The sequence below is a fragment of the Dendrobates tinctorius genome, unplaced genomic scaffold (assembly GCF_039654945.1).
Source record: "Dendrobates tinctorius isolate UK_male_01 unplaced genomic scaffold, ASM3965494v1 ptg000071l, whole genome shotgun sequence".
NCBI lineage: Eukaryota > Metazoa > Chordata > Amphibia > Anura > Dendrobatidae > Dendrobates > Dendrobates tinctorius.
This window is the reverse complement of record NW_027361739.1, coordinates 11,184,601-11,196,650: the sequence shown is the minus strand read 5'-3', so window position 1 is coordinate 11,196,650 and position 12,050 is coordinate 11,184,601. Positions and strand designations below refer to the sequence as shown.

Genomic DNA, 12,050 nt, shown 5'->3' with positions numbered 1-12,050 from the left:
TTTTCCTCCCGGAGCATAGAATTTCCAGAATAGTTTATGGACTCCATATACAGAGCTCCTAAGTGCTAGAAAAGCAGAATCCCCCCTCAAGTGACCGCTTTTTGGAAATGATACCCCTTTGGGAATTTATCTACAGGTGTAATGACAATTTTGACTCCATGGGTGTTTTCCATAAACAAGCAGCAGTGGATGTTGAGTGAAAATTGGAAACTGCCGTTGTAGTGTCCAGTACATTATGCCCAACTTGTGCTTCTGGAGACACACCTGTAAATTAGGTGGGCTATCATCACTACAGAAATGCCAAACATGTGGGCGCTATATGTGGTTTAGGCACACTGGGGCTCAGAAGGGAGGGGGGTATTTGGATTTGAGAATGGAGAATTTGCTGAATTTGTTTTGGAGGGCAAGGAACCATTTCGCTTTTCCAGAGCCTTTGTGCTACCAGAAACATTGCAGCCCCTTTATTTCTGTTAACAGATGGCAGACCTGAGTGTGGGCTTGCTTTTTTGTGGATTGAGTTGAAGCTTTATTGCCCCTCATCAGTGTGGAGTAGGAAACTGGCCAGTGGGAGCAATGCCTATTAGAAGACAGTGAAAAATGAGGATGAATGAACTCATGGAGATCAACATCCATGACCTGGCTAGTCATTGCTTGCGCTGAGAAACATGTGATGGTGTCTCGGCTACTTGTGTTTTGCATGTTTTTACATATTTCCCATAAGGGATGGGGCATTGCTCTAGAATCACTGCGTTGAGAAACATGTGATGGTGTCTCCGCAGTGTTGGATGTTGATCTCCATGAGTTCATTCATCCTCATTTTTCACTTTCTTTTCAGTAGCGCACAAAACTGTGGCCGACGGCACTATTATGCAATCTTAAAAGGACGGATCACCGGTCCTGTGGTGTCCACAGTGCCTCCATCTGCCTCACTATAGGGAATCTTCCACCAGAGGTTCCATTTGAATCATATATTTCAGAGATTTACACGGAAACACCGATGTAAGTGCTTAGCGCAGAGCGCAGGATAAATGTGCATCGAGCCTTACTGCGATCTTTGGGAGGCAGAATGAGAAAATCAACAGCATGTGAAGAATTGTATTTATTTTTTACTTCGTTCCTCGTGTGGTATAAATGATTAGGAGACTTTATTCTTTGGGTCGGTGCGATTACAGCAATACCAGATTTATATCAGGTTTTTGTGTTTGGCTTCTGTCACACACTAAAAGACGCTTTTTACTGCGAAAACTGGTTTTTGCATCACCACATTTTGAGAGCTATAATTTCTCCATATTTTGGCCCACAGAGTCATGTGATGGCTTGTTTTTTGCTGGATGAGCTGATGTTTTTATTGGTATTTTCGAGCACATGACATTTTTTGATTGCTTTCCATTCCAGTTTTTGGGAGACGGAATGAACAAAAACCAGCAATTCAGGAATTGCTTTTTTTTTATATATCGTTTTGCGTGTGGTAAAATTGGTAAGGTAGCTGTATTCTTCGGGTCAGTATGATTACAGCAATAACCAATTTATACCTTTTTTTCATATTTTGGCGCTTTTACACAATAAAAACTTTTAGAAAAAAAATATTATTTTTGCATTGCTTTATTCTGAGAGCTATAACTTTTTTTTATTTTTCTACTGATGGAGATGTATGATGGCTTGTTTTTTTTGTGGGGCAAGATGACGTTTTCAGTGGTACCATTTTTATTTATATTCATCTTTTTAATAACGTTTTATTGCATTTTTTGTTCAGCAGTATGATAAAGCATTTTTTTATGGTGTTTCCTGAAGGAGTTAATTAGTGGGACAGTTTTATGGAGTGGGTCGTTACGGACGCCCTGATACCAAATATGTGAGAAGCACCTGTATCTAATAGGATAACAGCTAGCCAGACCTGCATCTCACCACAAGAACCACTCTGGAGTATTCCCTGGAGAATTAAATAATCCTCAATGACAAATTGAGGTTCCATGCACCCCCCTGTGGCCTCAGGGTATTAACTCTTCTACGAGTGCTGCTCACACTTTTGGGATGCAGTTGTGGGACTTTATTTGCAGAGATGATGTCTTCCACCCAAGTCCCAAAAAGCTGAAAGGGTCTTCAGTAAAGGGGGATAGTTGAGCTAGGCTATCAGACGGATGCTCCTGTAGCTGTGGGGTCATCCTTTCTATGGTTAGTAATTTTTACAAGGCCATAAGAGACAGTGGGGTGGCTAGAGGGAGAAGGAAGGAAACTGTTCCCCAGACGAGAGCAACGACATGCATCAATTTCCCTCGTCAAGGTTTAAGTGTTCCCTTTATTGCTGATGTATTCCCTTGTACCCCTTCCCACCTAAAAATGGTTTATGAGGATTCATGTTTTTTTTTGTCCTTCTCCACCATAATAACAGTCATCATGCAATCCTCATTCAATTTTAATATAGGATCATCAGAAGCAATGTTGTTTTCAGAGGGAGAAAGTGGGCAACAGTTGTGCCCATTTCCGCAAGTCAGCTAATGCTCATCGACTAGTTTGTGACCTGCCCACGAGCTGGAACTCAACATTACAGCGAACCTGTCAGTAAAATTTTGCTAAGCAAACTACAGACACTGTCAGGTTGGCAGTGTTAAACTGATTAAAATAATACCTGGGGTGAAGAAATCCCTCTTGTTGTTCTTGTGTAATCAGTAGTGTTGAGCTTTCCGATACCGCAAGTATCGGGTATCGGCCGATATTTGCCGTATCGGAATTCCGATACCGAGTACCGATACTTTTTTCGTATCGGATACCGGAATCGGAAGTCCAAAATGCAATGAGCCACTTTTGTGGCTCTGATTGGCTGCCGAAATGACGTCATCATGATGCGCTGTCTGTGCGCATCATGATGCGCCGTCAGTTCGGGCCTTCGGGGGGGCTGTGCCGACTGTCCGGGGGTCTGTGCCGGCCTGCCGGTGGTCTGTGCAGGCTCCGGGGGGCTGTGCCGGCCTGCCGGTGGTCTGTGCAGGCTCCGGGGGGCTGTGCCGGCCTGCCGGTGGTCTGTGCAGGCTCCGGGGGGCTGTGCCGGCCTGCCGGGGGGCTGTGCCGGCCTGCCGGTGGTCTGTGCAGGCTCCGGGGGGCTGTGCCGGCCTGCCGGTGGTCTGTGCAGGCTCCGGGGTTCCTGCTACCATGACAGTGATTGACACATTAGCCAATGATGGGACAGTAGTAGTCCCATCATCCGGCTAATGTGTTGAATGTAAAAAAAAAAAAAAAAAATTAAATTTACATGCTACATACATACAACATGCATACTACATGCATGCTACATACATGCTACATGCATGCAACATACATACAACATATATACTACATGCATGCAACATGCATACTACATATATACTACATGCATGCAACATGCATACAACATATATACTACATGCATGCAACATGCATACTACATGTATACTATATATACTACATGTAACATACATACTACATATATACTACATGCAACATACACACTACATGCTACATACATGCAACATACATACTACATATATACCACATGCATGCAACATGCATACTACATATATACTGCATATATACTACATGCATGCAACATACATATATACTACATACAATACATACATATAGACATACAGTACATACTCACCGTCACTTTGATCCCCGAAGCCATTGTCCCCTTGAGGAATAAATATCAAAATAAAAAAACACCAATATACTTACCCCGATCCGCAGAAGTCCACGAGGGTCCCACGTCCATCTTGCGTGGAGAACAGCAGCATCAGCTGATGCTACCGTTCTCTACCAGCTCCAGGAATACAATGACGGAAGGTAGGTATCCTTCCGCACTGTATTCCTCCACCACTTTAAAAAAAAAAAGTCCCTAGTCTCACTTTATGCCATTGCTGCGTGGGAAATTCCCATGCAGCAATGGCATAAAGTGAGACTAGGGACTTTATTTTTACAGTGGTGGAGGAATACAGTGCGGAAGGATACCTACCTTCCGTCATTGTATTCCTGGAGCTGGTAGAGAACGGTAGCATCAGCTGATGCTGCTGTTCTCCACGCAAAATCGACGTGGGACCCTCGTGGACTTCTGCGGATCGGGGTAAGTATATTGGTGTTTTTTTATTTTGATATTTATTCCTTAGGCGACAATGGCTTCGGGGATCAAAGTGACAAGTGACGGTGAGTATGTACTCTATGTTATATGTACTGTATGTCTATATGTATGTATTGTATGTAGTATATATGTATGTTGCATGCATGTAGTATATATGCAGTATGCATGTTGCATGCATGTGGTATATATGTAGTATGTATGTTGCATGCATGTAGTGTATGTATATAGTATGTATGTAGCATGTATGTAGTATGCATGTAGTATGTTGCATGTATGTAGCATGTAGTGTGTATGTTGCATGTATGTAGCATGTAGTATATATGTAGTATGTATGTTACATGTAGTATGCATGTTACATGCATGTAGTATATATGTTGTATGAATGTAGTATGTATGCAGCATGTATGTAGTATGTATGTAGCAAGTATGTAGTATGTATGTTGCATGTATGTAGCATGTAGTATATATGTAGTATGTATGTTACATGTAGTATATACACTCACTGGCCACTTTATTAGGTACACCATGCTAGTAACGGGTTGGACCCCCTTTTGCCTTCAGAACTGCCTCAATTCTTCGTGGCAGAGATTCAACAAGGTGCTGGAAGCATTCCTCAGAGATTTTGGACCATATTGACATGATGGCATCACACAGTTGGCGCAGATTTGTCGGCTGCACATCCCTGATGCGAATCTCCCGTTCCACCACATCCCAAAGATGCTCTATTGGATTGAGATCTGGTGACTGAGGAGGCCATTTGAGTACAGTGAACTCATTGTCATGTTCAAGAAACCAATCTGAGGTGATTCGAGCTTTATGACATGGCGCATTATCCTGCTGAAAGTAGCCATCAGATGTTGGGTACATTGTGGTCATAAAGGGATGGACATGGTCAGCAACAATACTCAGGTAGGCTGTGGCGTTGCAACAATGCTCAATTGGTACCAAGGGGCCCAAAGAGTGCCAAGAAAAAATTCCCCACACCATGACACCACCACCACCAGCCTGAACCGTTGATACAAGGCAGGATGGATCCATGCTTTCATGTTGTTTACGCCAAATTCTGACCCTACCATCCGAATGTCGCAGCAGAAATCGAGACTCATCAGACCAGGCAACGTTTTTCCAATCTTCTACTGTCCAATTTCGATGAGCTTGTGCAAATTGTAGCCTCAGTTTCCTGTTCTTAGCTGAGAGGAGTGGTACCCAGTGTGGTCTTCTGCTGCTGTAGCCCATCTGCCTCAAAGTTCGACGCACTGTGCGTTCAGAGATGCTCTTCTGCCTACCTTGGTTGTAACGGGTGGCAATTTGAGTCACTGTTGCCTTTCTATCAGCTCGAACCAGTATGCCCATTCTCCTCTGACCTCTGGCATCAACAAGGCATTTCCGGCCACAGAACTGCCGCTCACTGGATTTTTTTTCTTTTTCGGACCATTCTCTGTAAACCCTAGAGATGGTTGTGCGTGAAAATCCCAGTAGATCAGCAGTTTCTGAAATACTCAGACCAGCCCTTCTGGCACCAACAATCATGCCACGTTCAAAGGCACTCAAATCACCTTTCTTCCCCATACTGATGCTCGGTTTGAACTGCAGGAGATTGTCTTGACCATGTCTACATGCCTAAATGCACTGAGTTGCCGCCATGTGATTGGCTGATTAGAAATTAAGTCTTAACACACAGTTGGACAGGTGTACCTAATAAAGTGGCCAGTGAGTGTATAGTATATATGTAGTATGCATGTTGCATGCATGTAGTATATATGTTGTATGTATGTTGCATATATGTATTATGTATGTTGCATGTATGTAGCATGTAGTATATATGTTACATGTAGTATATATGTAGTATGTATGTAGCATGTAATTTTTTTTTTTTTTTACATTCAACACATTAGCCGGATGATGGGACTACTACTGTCCCATCATTGGCTAATGTGTCAATCACTGTCATGGTAGCAGGCATCGCCCGATGGGACTTGTAGTCCCATCGGACGATGCCAGCACAGCCCCCCGGAGCCTGCACAGCACACCGGCAGGCCGGCACAGCACCCCGGCAGGCCGGCACAGACCACCGGCAGGCCGGCACAGACCACCGGCAGGCCGGCACAGCCCCCTGAAAGGCCCGTACAGACCCCAGAGAGGCTGTACAAGGCAAAAATAGGGTTTTTCTTATTCCGATACCGGAAGTCCCATAGACTTGAATGGGACTTCCGGTATCGGAATCGGCGATACCCGATATTTTTTTTAGATCGGCCGATACCATCCGATACGATACTTTTAAGTATCGGACGGTATCGCTCAACACTAGAAATCAGTGTTAGCAGTTTTCAATTAAAGTGATTATCATGTTCCGGGGCGGGACTGTAGGCAGAGTCTTATCTTCCTGCTCTAAGCCACAGGTCCGCCTCGAAGCACAAATACTCTTGTCAATCTCTGTCTCAATGATGAGGAACATGTTTTTGCTTCGGGGCGGCCTGTGGGCAGGTCTCTTTATGGTTTCTCTGGCTTAGACCAGGAAGATAAGACTCTGCCTACAGTCCTGTCCCGGAGCATGGGAAAATCATTAACTGAAAACTTCTAACACTGGTTACACAAGAACCACAAGACAGATTTCTTCATCCCAGGTATTATTTTAATCAGTTTAACACTGCTAAGCTGCCAGTGTCTGTAGTTTACTTTGTAAAATCCTGCTGATAGGTCCACTTTAGGCTAGTTTCACACTAGTGGTTTTTTGCGCTGCATTTCAAGCGCACATAAAACGCATGCCAAAAACACTTATAAACGCGTTTTTTCGTCGCATCATCGTGCGCATTATGCACAAACATGCGTTTGTTTGCGTTTTTATCGCGTTTTCATGCGTTTGCGTTTTTTGCGCATGGGTGATTTCAAAATGTGGAAAATTCTAGAAAAATTATTGCAACAGATAAGACCAATGGGACATAAGTGGGCATGTGTAATGGTAAATCAATATATAGACCCTGTCTACAGCCTTACTCTTCACATTTCCTTTCATTTTCTCTTGTCAACATGGATCTGCGCTGGAAGAGTTTTCACTTTAACTTGGATCTGGACATCAGGATGGCTCAGGCTTATGCAGTTGCTTGCCATGAACAAAGGGAGAGAGAGACAGCGAAGATGGCAGCGGCGGCGTTTGTGGATACATCCGATTGTTGAAGTCCGGGAGAGCCATGGAGTGTACCACACCTTCTACAGCGAGCTACAGGCAAACCCGGAGAAATTTACGGACTACACACGGATGTCCCAACAAAGTTTCATTGATTTACTTGGTCGTGTCCAAGATGGCATCCGGAGACATGACACGCAGCTCCGTCGTGCGATTCCTCCTGAGGAACGGCTCCTGGTCACTTTACGGTACAGTATTTACAAACCAATTCCTGCATAATTTTATTTGTTCAGCCATGTACTATTCCCTAGGCTGCAGCATTCTTGTTCAGCAATGTACTAAATTTTTTTTTTTCTTTAATTTTTTTAAATAACCATATACAGCAATATTACTTTTACTTCTTTCTATGTTTTGCAGATTCCTGGCGACTGGAGAGACCCTATTTTGCCTCCACTTCCAGTACCGGATTGGAATCTCCACCTTGTCAGCAATTGTTGCGGACACCTACCGGCAGGGCTGTGGAGTCGGAGTCAGTTTTGGTTGGAGTCGGAGTCGGTAGAAATGTACCGACTCCAGCTTTAAAAAAAAATGTATTAATATTTCATAATTGAACTTTCATATGAATTTTATAAATGTTACTCAAATATATATGTTCTATCAAACTATGAACAACAGTGATAAGCAGTTCTGCTGGATATAGAGACATTTCTTACTTCTTGTGTGTCACTGTTCTCCACTGCCCTTATCTAATCTTATACTTGGTTAACCTCATGCTGCCCCAACCCCCCTACTTACAATGTATGAAACTGAAAGTGAAAATGTGTTGCAAATTCTTAGTAGTAAAGCTCCTCCTCTAGACTAGATCATACTAGGTGTGCGTCTTCCGTCTTGAATGCAGAATTAAAAACCTGAGAATGTCAAAGAAGCATCACATTAAATCAGCTGTATTTGAACATTTCACCATCACTCAAGATAGAAAACATTATGTCTGTCAGTGTATGACAAATGATCCAGACGAAAACAAATGCTGTGAAGCCAAGATGAGTGCATATTCAGGCAAAGATAAAAATGCTCCTACCAGAGCTTCTAATCTAAAGAGACATTTACAGCGCTTTCATCCAGAAGTACTGAAAGCAGTGGATGAGAAAGACTGCATCCAAACCAATGAACCAGTGCCCAGCTCTTCCAGCCAAACAAAGGAGCAGAGAACTTTGCAGCCATCAGTTGCAAGATATTTTGTCAGTGACAAAGTTACTGTGACAATGACAGTAGATACATTTAAAAAACAGATCATAGAGCTTGTTGTAAAGGATAGTGTGCCTATTTCATTATTTTCACGACCAGCTTTTATGTGTCTGAATGGGGAAATGGCCCGCAAGCTTGGCATTTCTCTGGAGAGAGTATTAGAAAATTAGTAATCGAAGAAGCTTTTAAACAAAAGGAAGAACTTAAAAAAACTCTCAAGGGACGCTTTCTGTTTCTTAAAATGGATGCCTGCACACGTCACAGAGTGAACTATTTTGCCATCAATGTCCGATTTGTTTGTAACAAAAATGAAATAGTTACCAAGACATTGGCAGTAAAAGACACCAAAGCTCATCACACCAGTGAGTTTCTCCAGGTCTTGGTGGAAAAGGTTCTGCAAGACTATGAACTTAAAAAAGAGCAAGTTCTTTCTGTCGTAACTGACAGTGCTTCAAATATGATAAGTACTATTAAGCTAATGAATGAGAGTAATGATGGTGACCAGCAGCTAGAAGAACATTCTGGGTCCACAGACACAGAAATGTTTGAAATAGAGGAACACAGTATTGTTACTGAGGAGCAAACTGAAGTTGCTTCTGATGAACAGCAACATGATAGTTTAGATGATCTTGTTGAAACTGTGTCAATATGTTCTTTCATTCATCACATGCGCTGTGTTGTGCATACGCTACAGCTGGCTATAAGAGACAGTCTGCAAGAAGGACATGCTGCTGCACTGATTGGCAAGGTGAGAAAATTGGCTACTGTTGCCAGAACCCCTAAAGTTGACTCAATTTTGAAGAGACGTGCTGGAAAAGGGGCAATTATTGATCAAGCCACACGATGGGGCAGTACTTACTTAATGATTCAGCGCTTGGTTGAACTGAAAACCTTTCTTGTAGACATGGCTAACCCTCAACTGACGCTAAATGAAAGTCAGTGGAATCAGGTGACTGAGCTGGAAAAATTGCTAGAGCACCCATTTACAGTGACTAAAAAATTACAAGCAGAGGACTTAACTCCAGGTATTTTCTTAAAGGAGTGGAAGAACCTGATGTTTCGCCTGTCCCAAAGAGGAGGGTTAATTGCAAGTGGCATTGCTACATCAATGAAACGGAGAGAGGAGCTACTATTACAAAATAACATTCTTTTGGCAGCTGTTTATGTAGATCCAATGCATCGGATTCTTCTAGATGATCAACAGCTAAGTAAAGGAAAAGAAGCTCTGTTTGAAATAGCAGTAAGGATGAAAGGGTTGCAGAACAGTCAGGAGGAACAAGAAGAATTTGGTCGTCCTGCCACATCTTCACCCTCATCATCAACTGATGAAGAATTTAATTTCGAAAAATATTTGGATCACAAGGACCGTGCAAAGCGTTCCCGCATAGAAGAGTCATCCCCATCAAGGAACACAGCCAGTACATTTCAGCAGAATTTTTCATGTGCACTAAAAGAAATTGAGAAATTTGACCGTTCATCAAAAATAACAGTGCAACAAGCGAGTCCTCTGTATCCTGACATTGTCAGAGATGTAGCCCGAGTGGTTACTGCTTTGCCACCAACACAAGTTAGTGTAGAGAGGTTGTTCTCTGCTCTCAAAATAATTAGATCAGATTTGAGGGCATCCATGAAGGAGGATCTGACAGAGGCAATACTTTTTCTGAGGACAAATTTATAGATTTCTTCTTATTAACTGCATAAAAGTGTTTATTGTATATTTACTTATAGTTTATAAAAGTTATTTGCTATATTCTAATTGTATTCTAATAAATGTAGTTTTTGCTCTAAGTGGTCTGATTACTTATATGAGGGTGAGAAACTGAATAAGCATGATGTTTAATATTTTACAACAGTAAATTTGTTGTTATGAATTGGCCATTTATGAAGGAGTCGGAGCCGGAGTCGGAGCCGGAGTCGGAGCCGGAGTCGTAGTCGGAGCCTGATAAAATCCAGGAGTCGGAGTCGCAACTGTGGCTTACCGACTCCACAGCCCTGCCTACCGGGCTTTGTGGAACGTTTTGTCCAGAATTTATGCCCCTGCCCACGGCGGAAAAGTGGATGGAAATAGTAGAAAAATTCTGGGCAGTCTGCAATTTCCCAAACTGTTTGGGAGCGGTGGATGGGAAACACATCAGGATAACCAAACCCGCAAGAAGTGGATTGGAGTACTATAACTATAAAAAGTACTTTTCTACAGTACTCATGGCCATTGCGGATGCATGTTTGTAGCAGTGGACATTGGGGCATTTGGCTGTGGTAATGACTCACAGGCTTTTAAGAACTCTGACATGGGCCGTAGGTTGTATGGCAGTCAATTTAATTTCCCCATGCCACGGCCTCTTCCACACACTGAAGCTCCGCCACAGCCCTTTGTAATGGTTGGGGATGAGGCTTTTCAAATGTGCGCAAACCTGCTGAAACTCTACTCCAGCCGTGACTTGGACCACACCAAAAAAATCTTTAATTACAGGCTGACCAGGGCAAGAAGAACTGTAGAGTGTGCTTTTGGGATTCTTGTCTCCAGATGGCGCATTTTCGGCACAGCCATTAAACTGAAACTGGAAACAGTGGATGAGGTGGTGAAGGCGTGTGTGGTTCTACATAATTTTGTGATGGCTAAAGAGCACCCTAACTTTGAACTAGATGAACCTGCTGCAAACCCATTGCCTGAATTCACTCAGCACCCTCTCAGGTCATCCGTTGAAGTTGGCCAAATGAGGGACCAGTTTGCGGCCTACTTCCTCTCAGATGTAGGACGGGTGGAATTGCAAGATCAAATGGTGTAAAATAATTTTCTTGTGTGTATTGTGAGGTAGCGCTGTCATTCAAGGTTGGGGGACACTCGCTTGGCAGCAAATAAATCACATCCGGTACGGGTTTTCCATAAAACCATACATAGTGCTTGCGGTTTATTCATCATCATAGAGCCACAGCAGCACTATACAGCTCATATTCGTAGCATAATCCAAAGCAATTAACATAAAGTTCACCACAGCATAGCGTCCATTACAGAGCTTCCCTCTGTTAAGCCTGTGATCCTACAGGTTATGCTTAGGAGGCTTTCTAGCCTCATTTATCTCACCCACGTCAGTGTCTCCACATGGTTCCTTCATTCAGGCTGCAGACGTCCATATCCCTCCAGGGAACTCTCAAGCTCTGGCAGCCATTACACACACAGCCACACACAGGCTGTTCGCCAGGAGACAATCCTGCGCACGGGACCTTCCGCTCTGGACCAACCAGGTCCCTGCATTCACCCTTGTGACCTATCCTGGCTACGTTATATGGTCCGTAGCCACGCCCACTGGGTCACATGGCTATGACCTCATCACAGGTCCTTCACCTACTCACACAGCCTTTTACTATAGGTGTTATCAGACACACCCCTGGGTGGGTTTGTGGGCAGCTAGAACCCGCCCATCTCTCCAGCTGCCTGAAGGCTTCTCCTTAACACATAGGCACCAAAGATCAGCTCTGCTGATTAGCACATAACCAAGCCTTCATTAGCACATAACCAAGCTCCTGCTGCGCCGTCTTCGTGGACCCGCCGATCCACCGGAAGCCGTTTGTCATCTT

At 43.4% G+C, this 12,050-nt stretch overlaps 1 protein-coding gene across 1 annotated transcript; it reads left to right on the top strand.

The window, feature by feature from the left end:
• Positions 1-6,557: 6,557 nt before the first annotated feature.
• Positions 6,558-10,176, top strand: LOC141096034 (uncharacterized). The gene is made up of 2 exons (XM_073582395.1): positions 6,558-7,477; positions 7,647-10,176. The coding sequence occupies exon 2, from the start codon at positions 8,716-8,718 to the stop codon at positions 10,150-10,152; it is 1,437 nt and encodes a 478-aa protein (XP_073438496.1). The 5' UTR covers positions 6,558-7,477; positions 7,647-8,715; the 3' UTR covers positions 10,153-10,176.
• Positions 10,177-12,050: the final 1,874 nt, after the last annotated feature.

What these genes read in the sequence shown, in the direction of transcription:
- LOC141096034 (XM_073582395.1), top strand. Translation starts at nt 8,716, where the DNA reads ATGGATGCCTGCACACGTCACAGAGTGAACTATTTTGCCATCAATGTC.